At 46.0% G+C, this 25,688-nt stretch overlaps 1 protein-coding gene across 9 annotated transcripts in view; it reads right to left on the minus strand.

Annotated features, from left to right (window-relative positions):
- PIK3R5 (phosphoinositide-3-kinase regulatory subunit 5) overlaps positions 1-25,688 on the minus strand; it is a 98,021-nt gene that overhangs the window by 6,748 nt on the left and 65,585 nt on the right. For all 9 annotated transcript variants that reach the window (XM_053303104.1, XM_053303107.1, XM_053303108.1 and 6 more), the window contains 13 exons: positions 20,556-20,625; positions 18,874-19,048; positions 16,114-16,270; positions 15,917-16,000; positions 14,904-15,624; positions 14,368-14,515; positions 12,783-12,908; positions 12,031-12,156; positions 10,257-10,350; positions 8,293-8,369; positions 5,672-5,765; positions 2,119-2,201; positions 1,863-1,975 (listed from right to left, as the gene is read on the minus strand). In XM_053303104.1, coding sequence (XP_053159079.1) covers positions 1,863-1,975; positions 2,119-2,201; positions 5,672-5,765; positions 8,293-8,369; positions 10,257-10,350; positions 12,031-12,156; positions 12,783-12,908; positions 14,368-14,515; positions 14,904-15,624; positions 15,917-16,000; positions 16,114-16,270; positions 18,874-19,048; positions 20,556-20,625 — 2,068 coding nt within the window. The remainder of the gene's footprint in view (positions 1-1,862; positions 1,976-2,118; positions 2,202-5,671; positions 5,766-8,292; positions 8,370-10,256; positions 10,351-12,030; positions 12,157-12,782; positions 12,909-14,367; positions 14,516-14,903; positions 15,625-15,916; positions 16,001-16,113; positions 16,271-18,873; positions 19,049-20,555; positions 20,626-25,688) is intronic.

Consider the following 25,688-nt stretch of genomic DNA (forward strand, 5'->3'; position numbering starts at 1 on the left):
CTCCATTAGTTTTAGAGGATGAATTCCAGCCATCTTGGAAAAAGAAAGTCCAGGCTATTTGGGGTAACTGTGGCTTTTCAGACCAATTCTTACAATCTTTGGGTCCTGATGTAGCCAAAAAGATTCTCAAGCAGAGGGTCTTGGACATAGAGAAGCAAAGGGACCTAAGTTTAGTCTCCCCCAGAAATAGCTGTGGTAGCTTCTAAAATTACCCTTGCCCTGCAGCATATCTTACGCACTTGCCAGCTCTAGGCCAGAGGAGAGCTTTTTCTCAAGCTTGGTTCAATGTTTTGCCCTCTGCAGTTTTAGAGAGAAGATACAAGAGAGTCCCTCTGTGGAATCATTTATGCTCATGTGACACAGGTGAGGTTGAGACAATTTCTCATGTTTTGCTTTACTGTCCTTTTTATAAAGCAATCCTCTCCACCTGGATTGAGCCTTATCTTAAAAAAAAATCCGGGCCATTCAGATGACTTTTATGTGGCTTATTTCTTAATGGATCATCATGTGGAGATTACTGGAAGAATGGCAAGATTTTGTGCAGCAGCTTGCAAAATAAGATGCAAACAAATTAGTTTTATTTTTCTTGTTTAATATGACACTGTATTGTTTAACAATTTTATTTGTATTTAACTGTTGTGTGCTGTGTTTTGGTCATGGGCCATAAATAAAAGTATGCATGTATATATGATGCTGCTGCAAATATGAAGAAGACAAGTACCACGACTCACTCCAAAAAGGCAGAGTATTGTTAAAAAAGAGAGAGAGATAACACGAACACACCATCAAAACAATCCCTTGCCAGCAGAAACCAACACAAAATAATTACCATCCACCAGCAACCAATGCAACAGAGGCCAGTCTATTCAGAACAAAGTCAGTTAAGCCCAGAGATTCTCTCTAAAAGAGCAAGGTTTTAGCCTGGCACTGAAAGTGCACACAATTGGGATCTAGCAGGCCTCTCTGGGGAGGCTTTCTATAACTGCTGGCATCAAAGCAGAGGCTTTGTGGAACGTTCTAGAGCAGGGGTGTCCAACCTTGGTCCTCTAGCTGTTGTTCACCTATAATTCCCATCACCCAGGCCACATCCTCAAAATTCAGGGATGATGGGAGTTCAACAGCAGCTAGACAACCAGCCAAGGGTGGACACCCCTGTTCTAGGAAAATCCTTCATTTGGTGGAGACTCCTAGAGCAAGGCCTCCAGTGTTGAACGGAGTACACAAGGTGGGTGGGTGCATGCGGAGAAAGCAGTCCTTAAGATAGCTTTTTAACCCCCTAAATGGCTGGGGACCTACCTTAGTAGCACCAGCACCTTGAACTGAGCCAAGAGACATACAGGCAATTAGTGCAGATCCGATAATATTCAAGTGATATTACTCTGATAGGCCAGTTCCAGCCATCAAGCGACATTGTGCATGAATTTAAATTTCTGAACACTTTTCAAGGGCAGCCCCATGTAAAGTACATCAGAGTAATCAAGCCTGGAGGTTGCTAGAGCATGAGTAACAGTGGAACATAGGAAGCTGCCATATACTGAGTCAGACCATTGGTCTATCTAGCTCACTATTGTCTTCACAGACTGGCAGCGGCTTCTTCAAGGTTGCAGACAGGAATCTCTCTCAGCCCTATCTTGGAGAAGCCAGGGAGGGAACTTGAAACCTTCTGCTCTTCCCAGAGTGGCTTCATCCCCTGAGGTGAATATCTCGCAGTGCTCACACATCAAGTCTCCCATTCATATGCAACCAGGGCAGACCCTGCTTAGCTATGGGGACAAGTCATGCTTGCTACCACAAGACCAGCTCTCCTCCCATGTGACATTGTCCAATTGCAACTGCAGAAAACAACACCCAATCTCTCCTACCTGGTGACACTCTGAAGAATCTTCCGTTCATCCTGGTCAAGGCACACAGCAAAGGAACAGTTGATCCCAATTATCTGGACCTTGTCTACTTTCATCTGAGAAACATTGATTTGCTGCAAGAGAGACATTCCATATCACATAGGCAGTGGGGGTGGGGGGGGGAGAGCCACATCTGCCCAAACAACCTTGCCTGATACCCTCTCCCCGCACAAACAGGAGATAAAGATAAATGGACAAAAGTCATGGGTCAGGTTACCTGATTGAAACTCTTCTTGGACTTGGAGCTTTGCCTCTTAATTACCTCTTTTGCAGTTAGAGTCAAACATTCTGTTTTTGAATCTGGAATATAAGAGGCCAAGATAATTAAAGGTGCAATCACCAGCACCCCTTGCAGCAGGAGGGCTGAGCAGCACCAGTTATAAACAAGCTGCACTTTGTTGCATGTTATTGATTGTGGCTTCTTGCAAAACTTTGGAGTTTCCAGAAAGCAGCTGATAGAAGGTTCAGTAACCACTCCCAGTAGCTGCCATTTCTGCAGCACCTCGATTCTCACCTCTCCTCATCTCCATGACTAAATCTATCCCACTCCCGTGTATTTGCATCCCTCGTCCTTCCTTGGATTAAACCACCATCACCAGCTTGGTTACCAAACCCTTATCAACGTGTTACACGTTTATTAGACACCTCAACTCCCTGCTTCCCACTCCCCACTTTTGGAACTGTCTCAGAGCGAGCCAGTGTGGCACATCAGCCACTGTCCTGTGGCGCAAGGATTGGGAAACACTGATGTCGAAAACTCTCATTCCTGTCAAAGGCTCTAAGAACATGCATGGCTGTTATTGCACCATGGAATATGCAATATTGCCACAAAAGCCCCTTATGTAGAATCCTAGAGATATAGGGCGGGGGAAAGTAGACAAGCTTCCAGTTCTCATGGCAATACCAAAAAATATATTGGCAGTTTCAGAAAAGTTTCACTTGTGGGAGAGAAAAAGATGGTATTGGGTGGAGGCTTCTAGGCGTCTTCACTCCACTCAGAGTGAAGTCACCCACATCTAACTTATAATAGCATTCTGCTCATTATGTCCAGCCCTCTTTTCCAGTGCCCGACATTGCGCGCCCCCCAAAAGGTTAAACAGAAAACTTGCATGCTCCACAAGAGTCAATCTGTGGTCAAGTATTAGATGGCTTCCAAAATGTATTCCAATTGCAGAGTCCTACTCCATCTAAATGAGCAATTAAAAGTGGAGAGCAAATTGCTTTATGAAGCTAAAAATAGAATTTGCTCAACAAATTGGACCAAAGCCAACTCCGAGCCTTGTGCATAAAACCAGCTCACGTCCCTGGAGCATTAGCAAGAGTCTTCTGTAAAAAGCTAAAGAGAGTATGACATCTAGTGGCCAAGCATACTACTGCATGTCTGGCAAAAGTATTTTAAAAAACGAAAGAAGTGGCAGCATTTGGTTGCTCTGTGACATAACATGGGTAGATCAAGTAATACAGGGCTGCACAAGTTGGGCCTTCAAGCTGTTGTTGGTCTACAACCCCCATCATTCCCAGCCACAGTGGCCGATGGTCCAGGATGATGGGAGCTGTAGTTCAACATCTGCAGGAGGGCTGACGTTGTGCAGCCCTGATTAGTAATCCAGCTGCTGCTGGTGATCTGGGGTCCAGCTTCAGCCCTTCCCCATAGGCTGAAAGAGGTTTTTTAACTTCTAATCTACATAATATGTGACTATATCTTGTGTGCAAGTAACATGCTAACAGAGCCTCAGTGCCACTGCTTCTTTTGTGTGTGTTTTTAATTATTCTTTTTAAGGCAGCAGCGACAGGAGGGAACAGTTTTGAAAACTGAGGAGTGAGCGAGCAAGCCTCTCCTTGCCTACCATTCCTCTATTCCAAATCTGCTCCTCCTCTGGGGCTCTCCACTAACGCCAGACCTTAGGGTTGAAAACAACGATTGATGTGGAATTTGAACCCTTTAGAGGAAAAGGTATGGACAGGGAAGGAGAGCAATCTGGAGAAGATCTAGGCAGTGAAAGGGTTATGCACCTCCCATCACATTTCCTTTCAAAATGGTCTCCTTCCAAAGTTATCTCTTACCCTCTTTTAAGTACAGCAGGACTCTGTTCCATGAAGTTGCATAGCCCCTGCAAAAGGACTGACCTCTTGACACTGGGTGCTTGGCTTAGAAATATATCTCTCTCTCTCTCTCTCTGCCTAGAAGGAGTATCCCTCAGTTCCATTTCATCCCCAGTCTTGCACAAAGCTAGAGTTCTGTCTACCTGGACTAACTCCGCCCAGAGGGCTTTCCTGTAAATTCAAAGCAAAGTGCGCCCCCAGTGATTGTCTTTAGTGCAGATGCAGCACTCACCACACATTGTTCAATTCCCAAATGAGTAGGAGGGCAAGTGGGAAATACCCCACCACTGTTTCCCTGCCTCTACTTCTTAAAATAAAAATAAGGAGAAGGTAGATAGGAATTCAGAAAATGAAGCACAAAACCTCAAAAAAAAGCAGGGGGTGTGTGTCTCTCTCTCTCTCTCCCTCTCCGTTCAGTCATGTCCGACTCTTGGTCACTTGATCAACGCACTCCATGACTCCCTATCTCAGATAGCTTCCTTTAAGTCCGCCATGATCATTCCAGTGTCATTTTTTATAATATCCCTTTTCCTTCTCCCGCAGATCATTCCCAGCATAATTGTCTTTTCGAGTGAATCATGACATGATTCTTGATTTCGAGTGAATCGCATGACATGACCAAAATATGCCAGTCTTTGTTTAGTAATCTTAGCTTAACTCGATCTAAAACTTCCTTATGCGTAATTCTCGCTGTCCATGGGATACACAACAGTCGCCTCCAACACCCCATCTCGAAAGCCTCCATTCTTCCCTTATCTGCCTTCTTCAAAGTCCAAGTTTCATTGCCATATGTGGCTATTGGAAATATTATTGCATTAACTAATCTGTATTTGGTTAGGAGACTAATATCTTTAGCGGGGAGAGTAATCAACTGAAAACTAAAAGTTTTGCAAAATGGAAACTCATGGAAGTTGGCATTTTAAAACACAGACATGGATGCTCATCAGCCTTTGTCCATCAGAGGTGTGCAAATAAAAGAAGCTACATCACTACAAGGGGAAGGTTTCCAAATTGTAGGACAGCAAGTGGGGAAGGACTGTAGCCCTTCTGCTCTTCAAGCACTGGAGTACATAGCCATTGAATTAAATAAATCTTTACCATAAGGAACAGAGGTTCACAATATGGAATCAACAGAGGGAGGCAAACCGTGCTGCTTGCTTTACCATGCGCTACCTGCCACTACTGTTCTCATCTCACCCTTCGCTGTGTACTAGTACAGGAGCCAGGTCCCTGGCCAGCAGGATTATATGCAGGAGGTGGTCAAGGCTGTGTGCTTGCACAAAAACCCTAAAGACACTTCAGCAGCAAAGGAAACCAGGCTGCTTATGCTCCCACGTACCTTGCACACCCAAGGGGCAGCCCCAGGATGATATTGTGGCTGGGGAAATTGCCAAGAGATTCTTCCAAATATTTCTTCAACCCCATTAGAAACCATCTGTACAAGATGTGGGCACCCATCTACATATCAGAGCAACTTGTATACAGCTCACACAGTGAACAAGTGAACTGAAGACAACCTTTACCATCAGAAGGTGCTTCTCTGTCTGGCTGGGCCTCTCCAAACAGCCTGCCCAACCTGCCTCATTCTCCACGCAAGCGCTAGAAAGAAGGTGGGAACTGCCCCGCCCTCCACTTTCTGCCCACCCATAGAAAGCAGAGGGGCTCACCAAGCTCTTCTTGCCCCTTACAGGCCTTGCTGAGGTTGATGGACGTACAGACCTTCTCAACATCATTCCAGCGACTCCTTCCACTGATGGTTCTCTGGAGGAATCAGAGATAAAGTTACTCTGTAGTCAGGGAAAGGGGAGCATCTCCTCTCCATTCCCTTCAGGAAACAAAAGCAGAATTGCTGCTCACAGCTCCAACTCCATCTAACAAGGTCACAAGGAGTGCTCCAAAAGCATGAGAACTTCATTCTCATGTAGGTGCCTCACTCCCTTTACCTTGCCTCTCTTTATTTATTTAAAATATTTACATTCGCCCCTCCAGTACACTACTGTTCAGGGTGGCTCACAACATCAACAAAATAAATATAACGTAAAGTAAAAAATTAATAAAGTTAAACAAGTTAAAAGTCCAGGCTAACCACATTTAAAATTAACATTTTTTTAAAAAAGTTTGAAATTAAAAGTTATTAATAAAAAGCTAAAAAATGAGAACTAAACCTACCAGATATAAGCAGCAGATAAACATTAAAATGTCAAAAAAACCTCTTTAAAAGGATGTGTTTTTAATTTTTAAGCACACACTGAGGGAGCATGGCAAAGCTCTTGGGGAGGTCATTCCAAAGCAGAGGAGCCACAACTGAAAGGGCCCTATCTCTGGTCCCCACCAACCAGAACTCTGTTAGTGGTGGGGCCATGAGCAGTGCCTGAGATGCCGAGCATAGGGCCCTGGCAGGTTCATATAGGCTGATGTGGTCCAAGAGATACCCTGGCCCCAAGCCATGTAGAGCTTTAAAGTTCAAGACCAGCACCTTGAATCTAGTCTGGAAGTGGACTGGTAACCAATGAAGCTGCTGCAGAATGGGTGTGACACTTATGAAGCAACTTGCACCCACGAGCATCCTAGCAGCAGCGTTCTGGACCAGCTAAAGCTTCTGAATTGTCTTCAAGGGCTGCCCCACATAGAGCGCATCGCAGTATCCCAATCTAGAAGTTACTAAAGCATGAGTGATTGAGGTCAGGTCTGACTTCTGCTAGTAGGATTGCAACTGGTGTACCAGCTGTAGCTGGTAAAAAGCACCTCTGCACACCGCCGCCACCTGAGCCTCCAAGGAGAGCATTTAATCCAGAAACACCCCCCAAGCACTGTTCCCTCTAAGGCAGATGCATGTGTGCGCGCTCACAAGTTTTTGGATGTCCATTCAGTTCATTTTCGATCCCTCTCAGGTTGAATCAGGAAGGCCCCATTCTGAATGCAGGTGCGCGCACACTGCCTTGATACTGCTGCCCAGAACAAAACTCATTCCGCATAGAGATGAAAAAAGTTAGAAGGACCACTGCCCTCAAGCTGTGGACTTTGTCTTTCAGAGGGAGCTTTACCCTGTCCAAGATCAGCTTTACCTCATGACTTGGATGATCAGTTTTGCCAACCCAGAGCATTTCTGTCTTATCTGGATTAAGTTTCAACTTGTTTGCCACCATCCAATCAAAAACAGCCTCCAAACCTCAGTTCAGAGCATCCACTGTCTCCCTGGTGTCTGCCCACTTAAATGACAGGTAGAGCTGGGTGTCATCTGGATTCTGATGGCACTGCAGCCCACACCCATAGATGACCTCTCCCAGAGGTTTCATGTAGATGTTAAGCAGTATAGGGGCAGTGTTCCCCCTAAGAGAGATTCCCAGATGTTGTCGATTACAACTCCCATAATCCCCAAGCAAAAGCCATTGCAGTTGTGGATTCTGGGAGTTGTAGTCAACAATATCTGGCAATCTCTCAGAGGAAACACTGCATAGGGGACAGAATAGATTCCTGTGGCACCCCATAGGCCAAAGGGTGAAGCAGGGGTCCCCCGGCACTTTCTGAGTACAACCCTCGAGGTAGAGGCACAGTTATACGGTGGCTCTGCTCCTAAGTCACAAACTGGAGAGACAATCCAGAAGGATACCATGGCTGATGGTACTGAAAGCCGCTGAGAGGTTGAGGAGAATCAACAGAGTCACACTACATCTGTCTATCTTCCAGTTAGGTCATCCACCAGGGTGACCAAGGCAGTTTCCATCCTGTATCCAGGCCAGAAGTCAGAATGGAAAGGATCTAAATAATCAGATCCATCCAGGACTGCCTGCCTGGAGTGGAGAAGCCACCACGCTCTCCAGCAGCTTGTCTAGGAAGAGGAGGTTAGAAACTGGTTGAAAGTTGTTTAGATCATCTGGGTCCAATAAAGGCTTTAAAAAGGAGGGGCCTAATGACTGCCTCCATTCACCTGAGGTGGCACTTCAGAGAGACATTCACCACCCCCACCACCCATGGACCCAGTCCCTCCCTAGCAGCCATCACCAACCATAAAGGGCAAGGGTCGAGGACACACGTGTTAGGCCTCAGCCTTCCAAGCAGCCTGTCCACCACCTCAGGCAGCACAGTCTGAAAACCATCCAACATAAGGAGACCAGATGGTGTATTGGCAACATCCAGTTCTGGTGCTGCAAAACCTTAGCATCCAAGTCAGAATGGAAATGAGCTATTTTATCCACTCGTGAGCCGATTTCTCCCTTTTCAGCCCAGCCCAGCTCAAACCATGGGACCCAGATACTGGAGATAAGCTCCAGCAACATCCATGAATTACCTTGCTATAGGCAATCTGTAGTGTTAACGGAATTGCTTCTCTGTCTCCATCTATGCCCAGCCGTTTGCTACCTGGACCTGCACAAAAACCAAGGGGGTGGGGTGGGGTGGGGGTGGGAGAAAGAGATGTCTCTTATGAGTTCATATCTCATGTCTCAGTACCATACAGAGTCTTTTGTAGTGGGTTTCCAGGTATCCCAGGACATTCCAGGCAGAAATCCATAATTTGAATTCTTTATTGGCATTTAGGAGAGCCCTAAAGACCTACCTGTTCAGCCTGGCCTTCTAGAGTTTTTAAATTGTTTTAAAGCGTTTTTAACGTATTGGGTTTTTATAAGGTTTTGAATTGTTGAATTGTTTTTGAATTGTTTTTTAGCTGTTATATTGTATTTTAAATTTTTTATTCCCGATTATTGATTGATTTTAACTGTTTTATGATATTTGTTAACCGCCCTGAGCTATTCTGTAAGGGTGGTCTAGAAATCAATCAATCAATCAATCAAACAAATTATCCTCACGCAGAAGGATAATATAATGTAATATAAGAAAGGACCCTCAATAGGTTCCTCAGCTGTGGAGCACAGACTGCTTCATGGCCGAGTGGATGGACTGACAATACCCAAAATCTGAATGCCAAGGTCAGCCATTAATGTTGCCTCTCCATCCCATGCTTCAAGCAAGCTGCATGTCCTGGCCCATCAATTTGCTCCCTCTGCCTCCTTCATCCTGGGAAAGTTAAAGCATCCCACAAAAGCAGCCCCTCTTTGCATGAATGCCTGAGACAGGAGGAGGCTGGGCCCCGCACTATGAAACACTGCATGAAGTGAGCAGATCCAGACTCACTGCACCCCACCCCTCTCCCCGATTTCTGTATCTTTCGACGGTGGGAGTGGGAGATCATCCCACTTCTGTGCCTGTAATGACCTTTCTCAGCTGGAGGCAGAAGCAGCAGTGATAGCAGATGGACCAGTAAGACAAGGCAAGCAAAAGGCCTGAAGCATTTGAGGCAGGGCGGGGCCAACTGACAAGTGGCTGGTGTGCATGTCTGTCAGTTTAGCTGAAAACCCAGGATGGGAGTAGGCAACCTTTGGCACCCCAACTGCTGCTGAATTACAAATCCCATCATTCCCAGGCACAGTAAGTTGTGGTGGGGGATGATGGGAGTTGTAGTAGTTCAACAGCAGCTGGAGCACCACAGTTTGCCTACCCTGACCTAGGAGGAAGCTGCTCTGAGCTCTTATTCTTGTCCTCAGTGAGAGTTTCTCAAAGTGTCAAATCTCAGCAGTATGTTAACTGAAGAACTTCCAGCAGGTCAAAATACTGTCCAGCCCAGCCCAGCCATGTGCTCCATTACCATGGGGGAGGGTTTCCATTTTCTCATGCACTCCTCTGATTCCCCAAGAACACATTCCATTCATAGCAAGTAGGCTTGAGCCCAAAACATTTCAAAGGCCATTATAAAGGCCTTCGAAACGTTTCGGCTCGGGGGGGTGTGTGTGTGTGGTTTCAGCGTCGGCAGGGTGATACTTTAAGGGCAGGGGGAGGTGTACTCACCCCTCCTGCCACATTTCCCCCACTGGTGCTCTGTTATTTTTAAGCCCCTCAGGGCAGCTGTGTTCCTCCCTGCCGCCCCATTTCCCTCATCAGCCGGAAGCGGCTGGAAGTAGCGACTGCATGTGCGGCCATTGCGTGCGCGCGCCCATCTGCCATGCATGCGCATGTGCAATCGCTACTTCCGGCCGAAGAGGGAAATGGGGTGACAGGGAGGAACACTGCTGCCCCGAGGGGCTTAAAAGATAACGGAGCGCCGGTGGGGGAAATGTGGCAGGAGGAATGAGTACACCCTCCCCCGCCCTTAAAGTACCACACCAGCCAGCACCGAACAACATTCGGGCACATCCCTAATAGCAAGGAGCACAAAGCGGACACATACAAAACTTGCTTCACTGTGGTTCAGGTGCCTACCTGAGGCCTTAATGGCTCGCGTGGCTGCTGAGTGGCCCAGCTCCAGGGAGTGGATGAAGATCTCAGTCCTTGTCTCTCCCCCAATGAAGGTGAGCTGTGCAATTCAAGGAGGAAGGGGTCATTCTAGCATTTATCCAACAACCAAGACACGCACAAGCCTATGAGAGCAGCCCTGGTTTGGGGGGTCCCAAAGGCAAAAACAGCAATAGTGGCTTGGTGCCGAAATGGAGACTTGATTTAAAGAAAATGGATGCATGGAGTTTTAATGCGAACTCTTTTCAGGGTTGTCAAGTTGGAAAGAACATAAAGAGAATCCTGACTCTCATGCTAGCAAAGATGTTATGTATAATCTATGTTATGTATAGGTCTGGAAAAGGAAGTCAACAGCAATATAGTTGCTTGAATCTCACATCTCCTTGGACAGAAACCCTGGGAAAGAGACTGTGGGTGGTTCACAAGATTGCCAAGTTGGTTACCCAGGAACTGGAGATTCCTGGGGAACATGGGCTCCCAGTGGCCTATCATCTGTAGGGATGCGCATGGTTCCATGCACACCTGGGAGGCAGGGGGTAGCTTTAAGGCACGGGTAGGGTGTCCTTACCGCCCCCACCACATTTCCCCCTCTGGTATTATGCTGACCAGGGCGGCAAGAGGGTATACAGCTGGCCCGGAACAGCAGTTTTGGAAGCAACACTGGAGGGGGAAATGCAGTGGGGGAGATAAGGACCCTCCCCACACCTTAAAGCTACTCCCCCGCCCGCCCACCCACCCCCCTTTGAACTGGCTTGGACGCCAGTCTTTCAAAGCAGTTCAGTGGTCTGTGAATAGACTGCCAAACCAGTTCGTGCACACCTCCAATTGTCTGAAGCCATCCAAGTCTTTTTCTTGCACTGTGTTACCAAGTTTCTCCCAGCTTCTTCTGCACAAACTTCAGATCTTGGTGACAGAAGAAGTTCGGCAAATCTCACGAGGAGATTTGGTGCAGGAACTGGACTTGGGCAGCTTCAGACAACATGCCCACTAGAAGCACACACTAGTCAGGAACCTCCAGTTACAATCATACCAACTTGGTAGCAATCATGTGAAATTGCCCTGTATCAGGCAACTGGTGGCATTTACATAAGCATGCAATTTCAGAAGTCCTGGCCAAACTATGGTTTCCTCTCACACACTCCGATTCTTTCTATCACTCCTGCATCACCATAATCATGTTAAATCCAAATCAGGCATGCTATGGTTACCAGTATCGACACTTTGCCTCTCAACTGGAATTGAAAGCCACCATTTGAACTGGGCTTCCCATTCTGGCTCAGATGCAAACTTTGGGTTTTTCAACTGAGGGAGAGAACTGGAGTGCCTGAGCCACAGCCTAGCAAACAAACCATAATTTGGCTACAACACCTGAATAGAGTGTCCTCTAATGGGAGCAAATAGTCCTTTAGCTGATCTTGTGTTGGTTACCTGGAATAAAAGGGGAGGAGGCTTTCCTTTCTCTTGTCTCCAAGGCACTAACAACACTTGTAACTGCTAGTAATGGGGGCAGAGTTGAGAAGAGTTGGCTGCAAGTCATCAGTATCCACCCAACGTGACAGCTACCAAGTGAAAGGAATGGCTCAGCCTAGGGAACCACAGTCGTCACTGGCTCACTAGGGCCAAGCACAAGGCAGGAAATGGAGCACAGATGCTTCTGTCTTGCGGGAAATTCAGAAGTGGGCCTTCAGCTGTTTGGCCAGACCATTGAGGATGCTGACAGGAAGCATCTGACCAAACTTACCTCTGTCTGGTAGACTTGCAGCAGCACTGGGCGGCGAGCAAAGCGGCAGTAATACAGGATCATATCAGCAAGGATGGGAAACTGCTCTGTTTCCTCTAGGGGCTCACTCTCAGGTTTGACCGATTGCTACAAAAAAAAAAATTTTTTTTTTAAATGAACCACCATCTTAGCGCAGGGGAAGCCCCAAGCAAGAGTGTCAAGACACAGCCTGGATAACTCAACCACGTCCAGCACTTGCTCAATAAACCCTTTCCCATGGTGGAAAGGCTTCCTCTAAAGGGCAAGAGAAGCAACTATGTTTGCAGGACAGCCCTCCAGGATCTTAGCCAGAAGAGTTGCAGTACTGAGGCATAAAGGACATAGTGCATGCCAATGCAAAATAGCACCATCCTAAGTACAAATTCATTTAGATGCCATGACGTGTCTATACCTACAAAGATTAGAATCGTTCACACAGTGGTTTTCCCCATGACACTCTATGGATGTGAAAGCTGGACTTTGAAGAAGCAAGATAGAAGTAGTATTGACCCTTTTGAACTTTGGGGCTGGGGAAGACTTTTGAGGATACCATGGACAGCCAGGAAAACAAACAAATGGATCATAGAACAATCAATCCAGAATTTTCACTCGAGGCACAAATGACCAGGCTCAAACCATCATACAGTGAGTGCGTGAGAGAGCACGCGTGCGGGGTGGGGTGGGGGGGGAACACACAAGTCCTGCTACTTTAAAGAACAGAGTTCAGCATATACCTGGCAGAGGACTTTTGTGGGAAGGTTCATTAGCCCAAGGACATTGCGCTTGTACCATGGATCCAGCATCCCTATATAGAGTGAAATATCATTTGTGCTAGTTTCCATCTCTGCCAAGCCAGGATCCTGAAACCAAGAGACACACTCTATTAGCATGTTTGCTGTTGTTGAAGGCCAGATCTTGCCAGACTCCTAGCAGGAGAGAGCCAAAATTACTCCCACTATCCAGGTTGAATGAAATTCCTTTAAGGCTTTGCACTCTGAAGCCTTTTTCTCTAAGCAGATATACACAGATCCTGGGCATGTGACACATTTAGCTGGCTTTGGAGCAGCAAACACATAGTCCAGTTCAGTATACAGCAACCGCTTCATCCAAATAGCTCAACACAACTTAGGAGCAGCTGCATACACATATTTAAAGTAGTTTCCAGGAATGCCAAAGCTTTTGTATTTTGCCCCTCAGCCTCAGTTCACCATCGATAAAGCAGGAATATTAATGACCTGCCTCAAAGAAGTTGTGAACATTACCAAATGCAGGACAGTAATGCAAACTAAAGTGCTACACAACTCATTCAATGGGCATGCACCACACCATGCTTGGCTTTCCAGACCACTTTGTTTATATCAGTCTACAAAATTTACCCATCACCTCCTTCACCTCCAAGAAATTATGGATTCAGAAAAGCGGATGCGACTGGGAGAGGTGGTCAGCAGTGGCTTCTCCTGCAGCAGCCATTCCTGCTTCCCTTGTTTTTAATCTGCAGGCATGAGATGCAAGAGCAGACAGAGGCAGTGTCCATTCAGATGTTCAACTACTTCAACTCTCTATTTGCTTTCATGGGGCAGTGGCCATCTCCACAACTTACAGAGGGGAATAGCACTGAGAGCAAGCCAGGCTACAGTGACCGAGAGCTCCTTTAAAATAAGCAGCCTCCCCGCAGAGGGCAATGAACAGGTCAACAGCCAGAACTTGTGCCACTTAGGGGGAAAAGAACATATCCATTCACAGCTCATCTTGCCCAGACTGCACACCAAGGATTAGGGCCATACAGCATTGGATCGGGGACTTCCCGGTAGCCATTTTGGAGGTCAGAGAAGTTCCTGATCTGAACTTGGGGAGCCCATTTCAGTTCAGACTTTTGTGACCTCCTTCAGGGAAGAAGAAGAAAAAAAACCTTCCCAGAACTCCAAATGGTGGCAAGAGTCTGCTCTCTTTTTTGTGATTGTGGCTGGCGGGGGGAAAGAAGTCTTCTGCCCTCTATCTGCCCATGCATCTCTCTCTCTCTCTCTCTCTCTCTTTTTAAAAAAAGTTTTTTAAAACCCATTTTAAACTCACAAGCAGCCCATTTCTCGGTTTCTCCTGCAATTCTCTGATGTCACATAACTTCCCCTGTGATATTAGGTTACTTTTCTTCCGGGTTCACAGCGAGTATCCCGATTACTTTTAAGAATTGATTTAAAGGTTGGTTGGGGAAATACCCAATCCTGACCCCAACCCCGACATTCCGAAGGGTCAAAAGGATCCCAAACAGATATTTGCGGGATCAGACCAAATCCCAACATTTATGTTCATGCACAGCCCTACCATTTTTCCAGAAGTGCGGGAGTGATGATCTCCCGGAGAAGAAGAGTAAGTCAGTGCAGATGAGGTAGGGCCACTCCTCTTCACAGGGATATAGAAAAATTGTAGTTTGAAGTACCGAGTCAGCCAGGGGCAGTTGCTTTCTTGAGATCTGTGGTGGAGGAATAAGTGAAGATGGGTGGGGCAAATAAGGCACATGGAGACCATGCTGTCGGTGGCTGCTAGCAACCACGAGGAGGTGCAAAGGAGGCACAATTCAGACATACTGTACTCTTAGCAGTACTACAGGACACACCAGATAAGTTGTGCATTTGGGCCACACATTGGCATGCAAAGATAACAGAACATTAGTGAGGGAGGGACAGGCAGACAGACAAGCCTCCAAGAGAATCTCACCACCCTTCTCTTAGTCTAAAGGAAAGCAAAAGAGAGTCCAAGAAACCCTCTGCCTGCCAGCTGATCACCTAGCACTGGACTCGGGAGCAGGGATGGGGCAGAGAGAAGAGGTATCAGGAGCTGGTGGTTAATCTCCCACTCACTTCAGATTGCTGTAAGCCCGGGCCACTTTCCCAGAGATGCGATCAGAGCCAAACACAACAACTCGCAGCGTTGAGATCTTAGGATCCTCATCGCAACTCAGGATGGGCCTGCGCTGGACACAGGCATTCTGAGCCTGGGAAAGTGTTGCACGCAGTGCATGGTGGGGAAGTGATTGTGCCCGCCGTGAGCGTGTGGGGACATGGTCCTTGGTCACAGGATCGCAGAGGCTTTCTGCCCGGCGTAGCGGAAGCGATAGTGAGGCCACCTCAGAAACGTCCCTCAACTCTCTGCCAAGGATCAACTGGCTCTTGCTCTTGAACAGTTTGCATATCTTGTTAGACAGTCGGTGCCGCTGCCTGGGAGGTACCTTCTCCTCCTTTGCATCCAAGCGTCCTGTCAACTCAAGAGAGCTCTCGTCGCTGTCCTCTGCATAGCCACTGTCCATGCAGTCTTTCAGGCTGGAGACAAAAGACTTAAAGGACTTTTTAGAGGCCAACGAGAGCTCAGTCTCTTTGGAAATAACAGACACCTGTGAATCACGTGAGCTGTCCCCCAGTAACGATGAATACGCAGAGTCTTTCGAGACTGAGGCAAGAGAGGACAACAAGGAATCTCTTTCTGGAAAGCAATTGTCAACTTCCTCCTCCTCCTCCTCCTCATCTTCCAGAACTACTGGCTTGGGATAGGCTCCCTCCTTGTTTAGTATTTCGTTCAAGATGTCTATGACAAGGAAAGACACAAGACAGGAATTAGTCGAGATGCAATAGAAAATCCTACACAGTGCAAGGCATCATCCTATCTGAGACTATTGCTATACACTTGCTGGATTGTCACAAGATGAACCTCAAGCTCGAAGGAGGAGGGCCCAAAGACCCCAGCTAGATTAGAGGCAACATTCCAGGCCTACAGCAAATGTCATCTCCTCTCCAGAGTAGCACTCAGCTGTGTTTGCCATGCTACATGCCAGGACATTTCTCCCAGAATCAAATTTCTTTCGGTGGTTTAAGCTTACCAAAATTATCCTTATCCCATCTGTAGGTGTAGCACCGGGCAATGGGGATAGGGATTAGGCAGAGCTTACATATCTTGGCTTCCCCTGCAGAGAGACAGACAGCCAAGTTAAAAGGTGAAGGAGCTTCATCAGGAGGATTCAGAATGGAGAGCAGCCAAACACAAGTGCCACTGTGGAAATGGCCTTCGCTTTCTCACCTGTGATTTCTGGCAGCCCAGCTGCCCTTGCAATCTCCTGCAAGGCAGATTCCAGCTGCTCCCTGGCTGTGGCACAATCGTCGCTCACAACAGCTGCCCTCTCCTGGGCTTCTGTGGTGCTGGCAAATATCTCCATGAGTTCTTCTACAGGCTTCAGCTACAGAAAGAGAACCCCACCAGGAGGAAGACTTAGTTGGCTTTGCAGGATGAAATTCCTACCACACAGTTTCTTTGGCTATTTCGGACATCATGTTACACAATAGGTGACCAGGGATAGTTGGCAAACATTGTTTGGGTCCCTAAAAAAGTCGTGCAATTGGCTTAGAAGAAGCTGCAAGTCTGAAGGCAAATCCAGTTTGGGTTTTTTAAAATCAACATCTGTCATACCCCAAACCAGTGTGGCACTAGTAATGAGTTCCCCATCCGATACATTAAGATGGGTTAATAGTCTTGCTGCAGGGTGAGGTGTGGTCTTCCAAAACTGATGGGGGATTCATGCTTGCACCCATTTTAAAGCAAGCCATGACACGCACTTCACCACTGAAGCAGGAGAGGGCCCAGTTTAGAATGAGGGACACAGGGAAGGCTCAGGTGAGTAGCAAGTACTGGAAGCAGGATGATGTTTACCAATCTTTTTCTTTTTCTTTCCATCAAACCTATATGAGTGCTCCTGTTGAGATTTAATATGTTTATTTAATTTTGTGGATAGCTCCAGTAGTTGTACCTCCTTGCTACTCATAATCCAGACCATATCTTCTAAGAGCCAAACAGATGTGCCCACCCCAGAAGAGATGAGAGAACCCGGACAGGAGAACTTGAGGGGAGTAGCTAGGATGCCTCTGGTTAGCTTTCCCTGTGGCAGGCAGCCACTGCCTATGACTCAACCAAGGACAACCACCCAGAGGAGGTGAGCTGGTCTTGTGGTAGCAAGCATGAATTGTCCCCTTAGCTAAGCAGGGTCTGCCCTGGTTGCATTTGAATGGGAGACTTGATGTTTGAGCACTGTGTAAGATCTTCCCCTCAGGGGATAGAGCCACTCTGGGAAGAGTAGAAGGTTTCAAGTTCCCTGCCTGGCAGCATCCCCAAGATAGGGTTGAGAGAGATTCCTGCCTGCAACCTTGGAGAAGCCGCTGCCAGTCTGTGAAGACAATACTGAGCTAGACAGACCTATGGTCTGACTCCGTATATGGCAGCTTCCTATGCTGCTGAGAAGGGGGTGAAGACAGTAACAGAAGCAGCAGTCAGCAGTGCTGAGCCTATCCTAACTTCACTTGAACCCCAAACTTCAGCTGCAAGTGAATATGCGCTTAAGGGCCTAGAAACTCTAGAGGAGAAGCTGCCAGTTCTTCCATCGATGGCTGATAAGGTGGCCTCTGATGCAAAGGAGAGGGTGACATCCAAAATGGCAGCTGCCAAGGAAGCTGTTGCCAGCAAACTGTCTGGAGACATAGGCAGTATATAAGACAAATATATATTTGTTCATTAGTTTAAAACTAAGAGCCTATAGAAAAGAAGGGGGGGTTAAACATGGCACAGGTAAGAACTCCATAGGTCACAAGGAATATGGCAGGTACTTCTGTGAATGCCTATTCACATTATGTCAATGTCCATTATATTCACACAACCATAATCCAAACAGCAGTTAAAAAAAAAAAAAAAACCAAAACCTGCAATGGTTGCACTCACTGGACATGGAAAAGCAGTTTTTCCACCATATAACTGCCGTTTGAAAGTTAGGAAAGTGAGATTTCCCCACAGCAGATGCACTAGCTGAGAAGAGTTCATTTGGATCTTGCTCAACCTAGTCACCAGCAGGCATTTGTGGTGAGAAAGACAGAGAGATGCCTTCTGTGCATAAGCCTTATGCCTAACCATTTTCTCTAGTCTTTACCATTTTTAAGGTCCCAGATCAGTGGTGCATGCATATGATGGCCCACCCTCCTGAATTAATGGATCTAGGGTAGCAGGGAAGGAAAAAGCCTTTGCTTGCAATTTTAGATAAAGGAGTTGGCTCAAAGGCCCAAGAGCAAGTCAGGCTTGACAGTACAGGCTATTACTACGATTACTACAAATATTTAGATACCGCTTTTCAACAAAAGTTCCCAAAGCAGTTTACATAGAGATTTATTTATTTTTTAAAGTTGGATCCCTGTCCCCAAAGAGCTCACAACCTAAAAAGCAATGACAGACTCCAGCAACAGCCCCTGGAGGGATGCAGCGCAGAGCCCGTTGCTCTCGTCCAGCTCAATAAAGAAAATCACCACTTTAAAAAGGTGCTTCTTTGCTCAGTTAGCAGGCAAGGCAAACCATTGCTCAGCATGAAGGATCTCTTCATATTTTACAAGGAAAGTGCCCTAGTCATGTCTGTAAGCCTCTCTATTTGCAGACCAATGAAAGACACAGTTTCTTAATGTAAACCAGAAGTCTCAAGTAAAGATTGCCAGGGCTGCAAGCACCAAGAAGTTACTGCTACAGTTTGGGGAACAATGTTTCCACTTCCTGAGCCAAACAGCTGTAAGGATGTCACCTTTTGACTGCCGTTTCCAGGGAAGTTACTCAGTACTTTTCATTCTCAAACTTCCAATTCAAACTACTCCTGTAACTACTCTAGCGTCACTTTATTTGTCATGGAAAGAGTAATGGCATCAAGAGGGGAGTTGCTACAGCTTCAAATGCCACATGGTAAGCACCTCACAGAGCCATGCGTGTCCAGCTGCTGCACTGACACACTCAAGGGCTGACGCACAGGGCTCTCTCTACCTTCAGGACTTGGCGCAGCCTTTGCAGGTCGCATTTGGTCCCAAAGTTGGCTTGGTAGATGTGCTCAATGAGCGTAACCAGCAGCTTGTGCTGCGAGTGCTCTGCAGTGCTCAGCTTTTCAGCGACCAAGAGGAATTCCTCTTCAACTTCTGAGGGGTTCAGCAACAGGACTGTTCTAGGGAAAGAAGATGGGGCAGTAAGCAGTCAACAGGCTGACTCAGAAATGGAGAGATGCACCGAACCATTTACAACTGTAATCGCATACCTTTGGGTGATAGGAGGGGGGAGAAATGCAGTGTAATTCAAAATTAATTCAAACACCAGCAGATGGTGCTATCCTGCCATTTAACTGAACCCAGACTATGCTTCCCATTCTTTGAAATTGCCAAATCCACACACATTGTTGGGACTCTCCCTGAAGGGAGAGAAATGGCACAAGATGCTACCATCAACCACTAGCCCACCTTTCCACCCACAACAGACTGTGAATGATAAGTTGGAATCTGGATTGTATAGGTCCCCTCCAATCCATTTAGATCCAGGCTCCTCCAGAGTTTGCACCAATCCTAAATGGATTCATTTTGGCCCATACCTACCACCACCCTCCTTTTCCCACAAGCTCACCTTAGTGAGACAAGATAGTGGAGAGAGAGAGCACTCCTCCATCAGGCCCTAAATGCTACCACAAGCAGCAGCAAGAGTCACCGCCACCTCTAACAGGGCCCCTGCCTCAGCAGACATTGTGAATCCTTCCTGCAGCCACTTCATCCCAGGAAACAGGGAGTGATGGCGAGGCATCGTAGTGTAGTTGCAGGCCTGTTCAACTTAGGCCCCCCAGCTGTTTTTGGACTTCAACTCCTATAATCCGTAGTCACAAGAGCCAATAGCCAGGGATTATGGGCACTGTAGGCCAACATCTGCAGGAGGGCCAAAGTTGGGCAGGCCTGGTGTAGTGCAACAAGGCCTAGAAGGATATTCAGCAAAATAAATTGCTCCCCCACAAAAAGAATCTCCAGTCTGGACTGGGAGGGAGGACAAACACCACCCAGAGTGATTTACAAAGAAAAACTGTAAAGGCCTCCAAACCGGTTCGAATGTGGCACAGTTTGAAGGTTCAGTGCTGTGGGGTTGGTTCTTTAAGAGTAGGGGTGCACTTTACCCCTCCCACTGCTTTCCCCCCACTGGCGCTCCTTTTAAAAAAATTTTTTAAAAAACTTCTTGGGGTGGCAGCATACCTCCCTGCCATCCCTGCCCTCATTTTCAGCCAGAAGTACTGTGTGCGTGTGACGTGCGTACACGTGTGGTACTTCCGGCCATTTCCTGCCGAAAACGTGGGTGGGGTGAAGGCAGGAGGTACGCTGCTGCCGCAAGAAGTTTTTTTTAAAAGGAGTGCTGATGGGAGAAAAGTGGTGGGAGGGGTAAGTGCACCCTCTGCCCTTAAAGAACCACCACCATCCTGGTGCTGGACCAGTGAGGCGCGGTTCCATGCACAACACTACAATGTTCTTTTTCTGAAAAAGAGAACACAAGTATTGGTCCCAGGGCACATTCTATGGCCACCTTTTTGAAGTTAAGCAGGTCTCAGTATGGTATCCTAGGAACCTCATGGACACTGCCTTGAGTTCCATGGTGGATTAAATGGGTGTAGAATCAAAATAAATGAATTCAGGTGCAATACTTACACAGTGGAGCTCTCACAGCCCTTCACAGGCAGTCCCTGCTCCATCCTCACCAGCCTTTGATATGAAATCCCTGTAAAAAGAAGTTGTACAACACCACAGTGGTATTTGGTCTTCACCAGTAGTTCACAGAACTGGACAAATGAGATATGGTAGATGGCAGGGCCCCACTGTGGACATGGAAGAGGGACTCCGCTTGAGTACAGCCCCTGAAGCTAGTTTTGGGTAGGTTCCAACTCCAAACAGTTTCATACCCATACCCTTGGGCCAACATTTGTTTACCCAAATGTTTGGAGCTTTGCAAGGAAAAAAGACATTCCTGCTTTATTTGATGGCGAGTTACAGAGTGAGTAGAACTCACTGGAATATGGTGGATCCTTCAGTGTTGACTGATCTGTGCTGTGGCAATTGCACTATTCATTCAACTCCAGTAAGTCAATGTATATTATTCAGTTGCAGGAGCTGAATGAATGAGTGACATAGTTGCCACAGCACAGATCAGTCAACACTGAAGGATCCACCACACTCCAGTGAGCGGAACTCACCACACAAGGATAACCTACATAGAGCAGGAATAGATTTCCAGATCTCCTAGCTTCAGAGAAGTATGAATCTTGGCCAGGTAAATCCTCAAATTAATGAAGCCGGAAAGCCTTACACTCTCCCATTCATAAGCTGCTTCCTCATTTAGGAGTTCTTGATAAAATAATCGTTGCCTGTAGTTAAGACTCAAAAATACACAATTAGTGACTTCCTAGCTCTCTAACACAAATCAAATCAACATAGCAACCACTGTCTACAGGGTAGTGGGAGTTGGGCTGATACTTTAATAACTCTTTTAGGGTTGCATTGTTACACATGTATTGTCTTAGTTACAATGCTACTTCTCCACCCTTGAAGATCGTCAATATGTACATATCAGGTAGTTAAAAAAATATGCTAAATAATAAATAGTATGGATCTCTTCTCAACAGAAGAGCTGATCTTGTGGCAGCAAGCATGAATTGTCCCATTTGTTAGCAGGGTCTGCCCTGGTTTGCAGTTGAGTAGGAGACTACATGTGTGAGCACTGTAAAATATTCCCCATAGAGGATGGGGCTGCTTTAGAAAGAGCATCTGCATGCATAAGGTTCCAAGCTCCCTCCCTGGCATCTCCAAGATAGGGCTCAGAGAGACTCCTGCCTGCAACCTTGGAGAAGCTGCTGCCAGTCTGTACCCAATACTGAGCTAGATGCACCAATAGTCTGACTCAGTATACAGCAGCTTGCTATGTGTGGTCCCAAAGGGCAATTGTTACTCATTAGCTCAACAGCTTGTAGTTACGTGCATGTTCTTTGGAGGAGTGCAAATAAGTTTTGCAAATCTTAGGAGCCAGCATGATCTTTTTGGAGCCAGATTGGAGAGAGATCATGCTGAGCACACCTATGAGAAGAGACCCCCTATTTGGGTCTGTTCCCTTCTATTTTCCTTTCACACAGATAGTGCTTAATTGAGAGCCTCAAGACCACCTGTGAATTCTCAGCTCTACCTTGCCAGTCTTTCCTCAATGGAGAGAGAGAAAGGTACTTTGAGTACTCACAGCCACCTTATTATGACTGACCCCACCTGACCACATGAGCTTTCTGTAGCAGCAGCTGCTAATAGGATCCAGCTGGACTAAGAAGAGAACAGGTGGTCTTACAGCTGCTTCTGCCACTAGCCCACCTATATAGCAGTTTGAGTGAAGTCAGCCAAGATGCATGAGAAGTGTGGTGGGGCTTGAGAGAGCAGGAACTCTGCCAATATGTGGCGGCAACAGCCAGAGGCACACATAGGAGAAGGGTCTTCTTCAGCAACCAAGCTCCAGATCACTAGGCCCAGGGTTTTAGGTGCCAGGGTCTACTGAGCAGTTGGATTTTTGCATCATCAGCTTTTTGATGGAAGAGTCAAATGAAAGATTGCACACACTCAGTGATGAAATTAAGGCAGCTGAATGCTTTCAAACTTCAGTTTTATTAAGAATGGCAGTATTCAAACTTAAATTAGAAGTCGTTGCAAACCTTAAGAATAGGTAAAATTCAAATTCTGATAGGGAACCAAGAGTTGGCAATTTGACAAGGAAAAGCACACAGGGAGAAAGAGAGATTCTCCTCTAGTTGCATGAATAGATTTTTCCAAGTCCTGCATGGAATTAAATCTGTTACCAACTGAACACAATTCTGGGCACCCAGACACTTTAAGCAAGCCTCTTCATTTAATTGGGAAGACTGCTTAATGAGGAACAACAGAAGGCGGCCTGCCAGCACGGCCTAATTAAAAAGCTTCCACATAAGAATTCTTATGAGTGGCAATAGTTGGTTAGCCAAGCCCAAGCTCATTAAGGCAAGGCTGCGTGATCGTTCACAAGGAGAGGCTGCAGGTTCCAATGTATCATATGGAAATTATCTAACACAGTTGCCCATTCAAAGACCAAATCCACCTTCATGGATCTGAATAGATTCTCTGTTTACAGGATGAATCATGCAACCCCTCAGATGAAGCTTGAGGGTGGAAGACCAAAAAGAGAGCAACCACATCCATTTTGTTAGGCAAATGACTTCACATAAACACTGCTCTGTCCTGGAATGGAAACTATTAACTCATAAAGGTCAGTTGTGAGTTTGTGTAGTAGAACAGCCAGGAGAGCAAGCTGCCTGGACTCAGATACGCTGTGTGGCCTTGGCCAAGCCACTGGCCTTTTAGCTTCATTTCCCCCACCCCAACCCCTACAATAGGGGGTCAATATGTCTTGTCTTACAGGACTCTGGTAAGGATTTCTGAGATAATGCATACGAAGCACTTTTAAACACATAAAAAGCTGCATGAGAGGGGTGTGTGTGCTTGTTCCACCAACTCACACATGTGGTCTAAGCTAGATATCTAAATGAATTATAAGTTACCTTTCCACGTGCATTTATAGCATTAGCAGGAGACTTTAATGTGAGACTGGGATTCAATGATATGTCATTATATGCTAAATTTCAATTTTAATCCTCATGTTGGGTGAAGACTACTAGAGGCAAGAATTTTTCAAACAGCAAGTAACCTAGATGGTTTCCAGAAGAGTTTATATTCTGAGAGAGTTATAGATTACAATACTGCCACTGAAGAAGACTCAGCATAGTTAAAACACATCTGGCAAAAGCATAAAACAGATTAGCAGATGTTGGGAAAATCTGGATAAAACATTTCATCCTTCAATTAAAACATTACGCTGTGACTAGAAGAGAACATCTATATAAATTTTTCTCATCTTATCAGCAACCCAACATATTTGAAATCAACTACTGGATTTTATTCTTCTAGTTGGATACTCAGATATTATTACAATGATTACCTTTTACAAATTTTATTGAGGTGTAGAGATATATGTTTTCTAATTGATTTATTTAATACAGTTAGACAGCTTTTCAGTTACATCATTTTATGACTATTATATTAAGGTATTAGTATACAATATTTGGATTCCCTTTTGATGTGCTGACATATTGTTGAATCCATATAGGGTCTTGTTCAGGCTCCTCTTTATTCCTTTACTAGCACGATCACTTGTTGGAGATCAATTATACAAAAACTAATATTTACTTTTGTGAAAAAACCAAAGTTAAATAATTAGGTGCTAAATGGACACAAGTTAGAGCAGATCAAATGTTTAATACCTTGGAGTAATTTTCCAAGCCTCAGCAAGCACCCATTTGGATTATGTAACCCCAAATGCTCAGAGATCTGCAACAGCTATCCAATCTTTTTATCACTCTAGAGGTGCTCAGTTCATCCTAGCCTCAATTAAACTATATTTGTTTAAGGTAAGGGCTCAGCTCCTGTATGGAGCCCAATTAGGTTCTTAGACCAACTTGGCATTGTTAGAAGCTGTGCAAGCTAAATTCTTGAGGTCCATATTCCAGGTAGTGCGTCGTGTACCAAATGTCATACTCCAATTGGAGGCTGGAATACCCAAGATGGAGTCCAGCTTTTGGACCAGTATATGTGACTTTTGGTTAAAATTAAACTTTTACCCTTTAGGATGAGAGCTGGTCTTGTGGTAGCAAGCATGAAGTGTCCCCTTTGCTAAGCAATGTCTGCCCTTATTTACATTTAACTGGAAGATTACATTTGTGAGCGCTGTAAGATATTCCCCTTAGGGGAATGGGCCTGCTCTATGGAGGGTGCTTGCCTACTTGCATGCAGAAGGTTCCAAGTTCCCTCCCTGGCATCTCCAAGAAAGTGCTGAGAGAGACTCCTTCCCGCAACCTTGGAGAAGTCACTGCCAGTCTGTGTAGACAGTACTAAGCTAGATGGACCAGTGGTCTGATTGTATAAGGTAGCTTCCTATGTTCCTAGCACCCCTGGTTATGGGTGACAGCATCCCCTCAAATTGGAAAAACATACTGGAAAAGAGGTTGCAGTCATGTGGTTTCATTCCAGGTGTGCTTATTTCGATGGGCTACGTGTGAACTAAATAAGTCCTCAGACGGAGAATACTAGATCTGGACTAAAACAGATTGAGTCTTATTCCTAAGTATGTTTTCTTAGATGGCAAACTTATTTTCCATAAGCCAGCTAGATATCTCAGGTCAGATAACGATCCCAAAGTATCACAGAGCTCTGGCACTAGCATGCTTTAATGTTTTCCATACTGCAGTATTGGAAGGGAGATATAAGAACTTACCATATGTTGAGTGTCTTTGCCCTTGTAGTTCAGGGGCCATAGAAACATGAACCCATGTACTACTTTACTGTAATTTTTACAGGGACATCCGCCATGACTATATTTTAGCTTTTTAAGCAAACCTTCCAGGTTGTTCAGGCTCCTATTTAAGTTATTTACTGTCTCACCAGAATGATAGGATTTCTTCCAGTGTGGCCAAGTTTTGCCTTATTGCAAGTATGGTTCATCATGTGATGGTGGGTTTGAAGTTAATATCAGTGGAGTAGTATCGAACAATGATCTTCCTTCCTTATATATAATTCACTAAGGCATAACCGTGGCTAATCCCATGTGTGGCAGCTCTCATGAGAGTTCAGAGAGCTGCTGGATAGCCATGGGACGGGCTGATCGGGGGGAGAAAATGGCGGTGGCAGTGGCAAAATGGTGGCTGGCCAGCCAGCCAGCCAGAA

Source organism: Hemicordylus capensis, chromosome 2 (genome assembly GCF_027244095.1).
Source record: "Hemicordylus capensis ecotype Gifberg chromosome 2, rHemCap1.1.pri, whole genome shotgun sequence".
NCBI classification, from domain to species: domain Eukaryota; kingdom Metazoa; phylum Chordata; class Lepidosauria; order Squamata; family Cordylidae; genus Hemicordylus; species Hemicordylus capensis.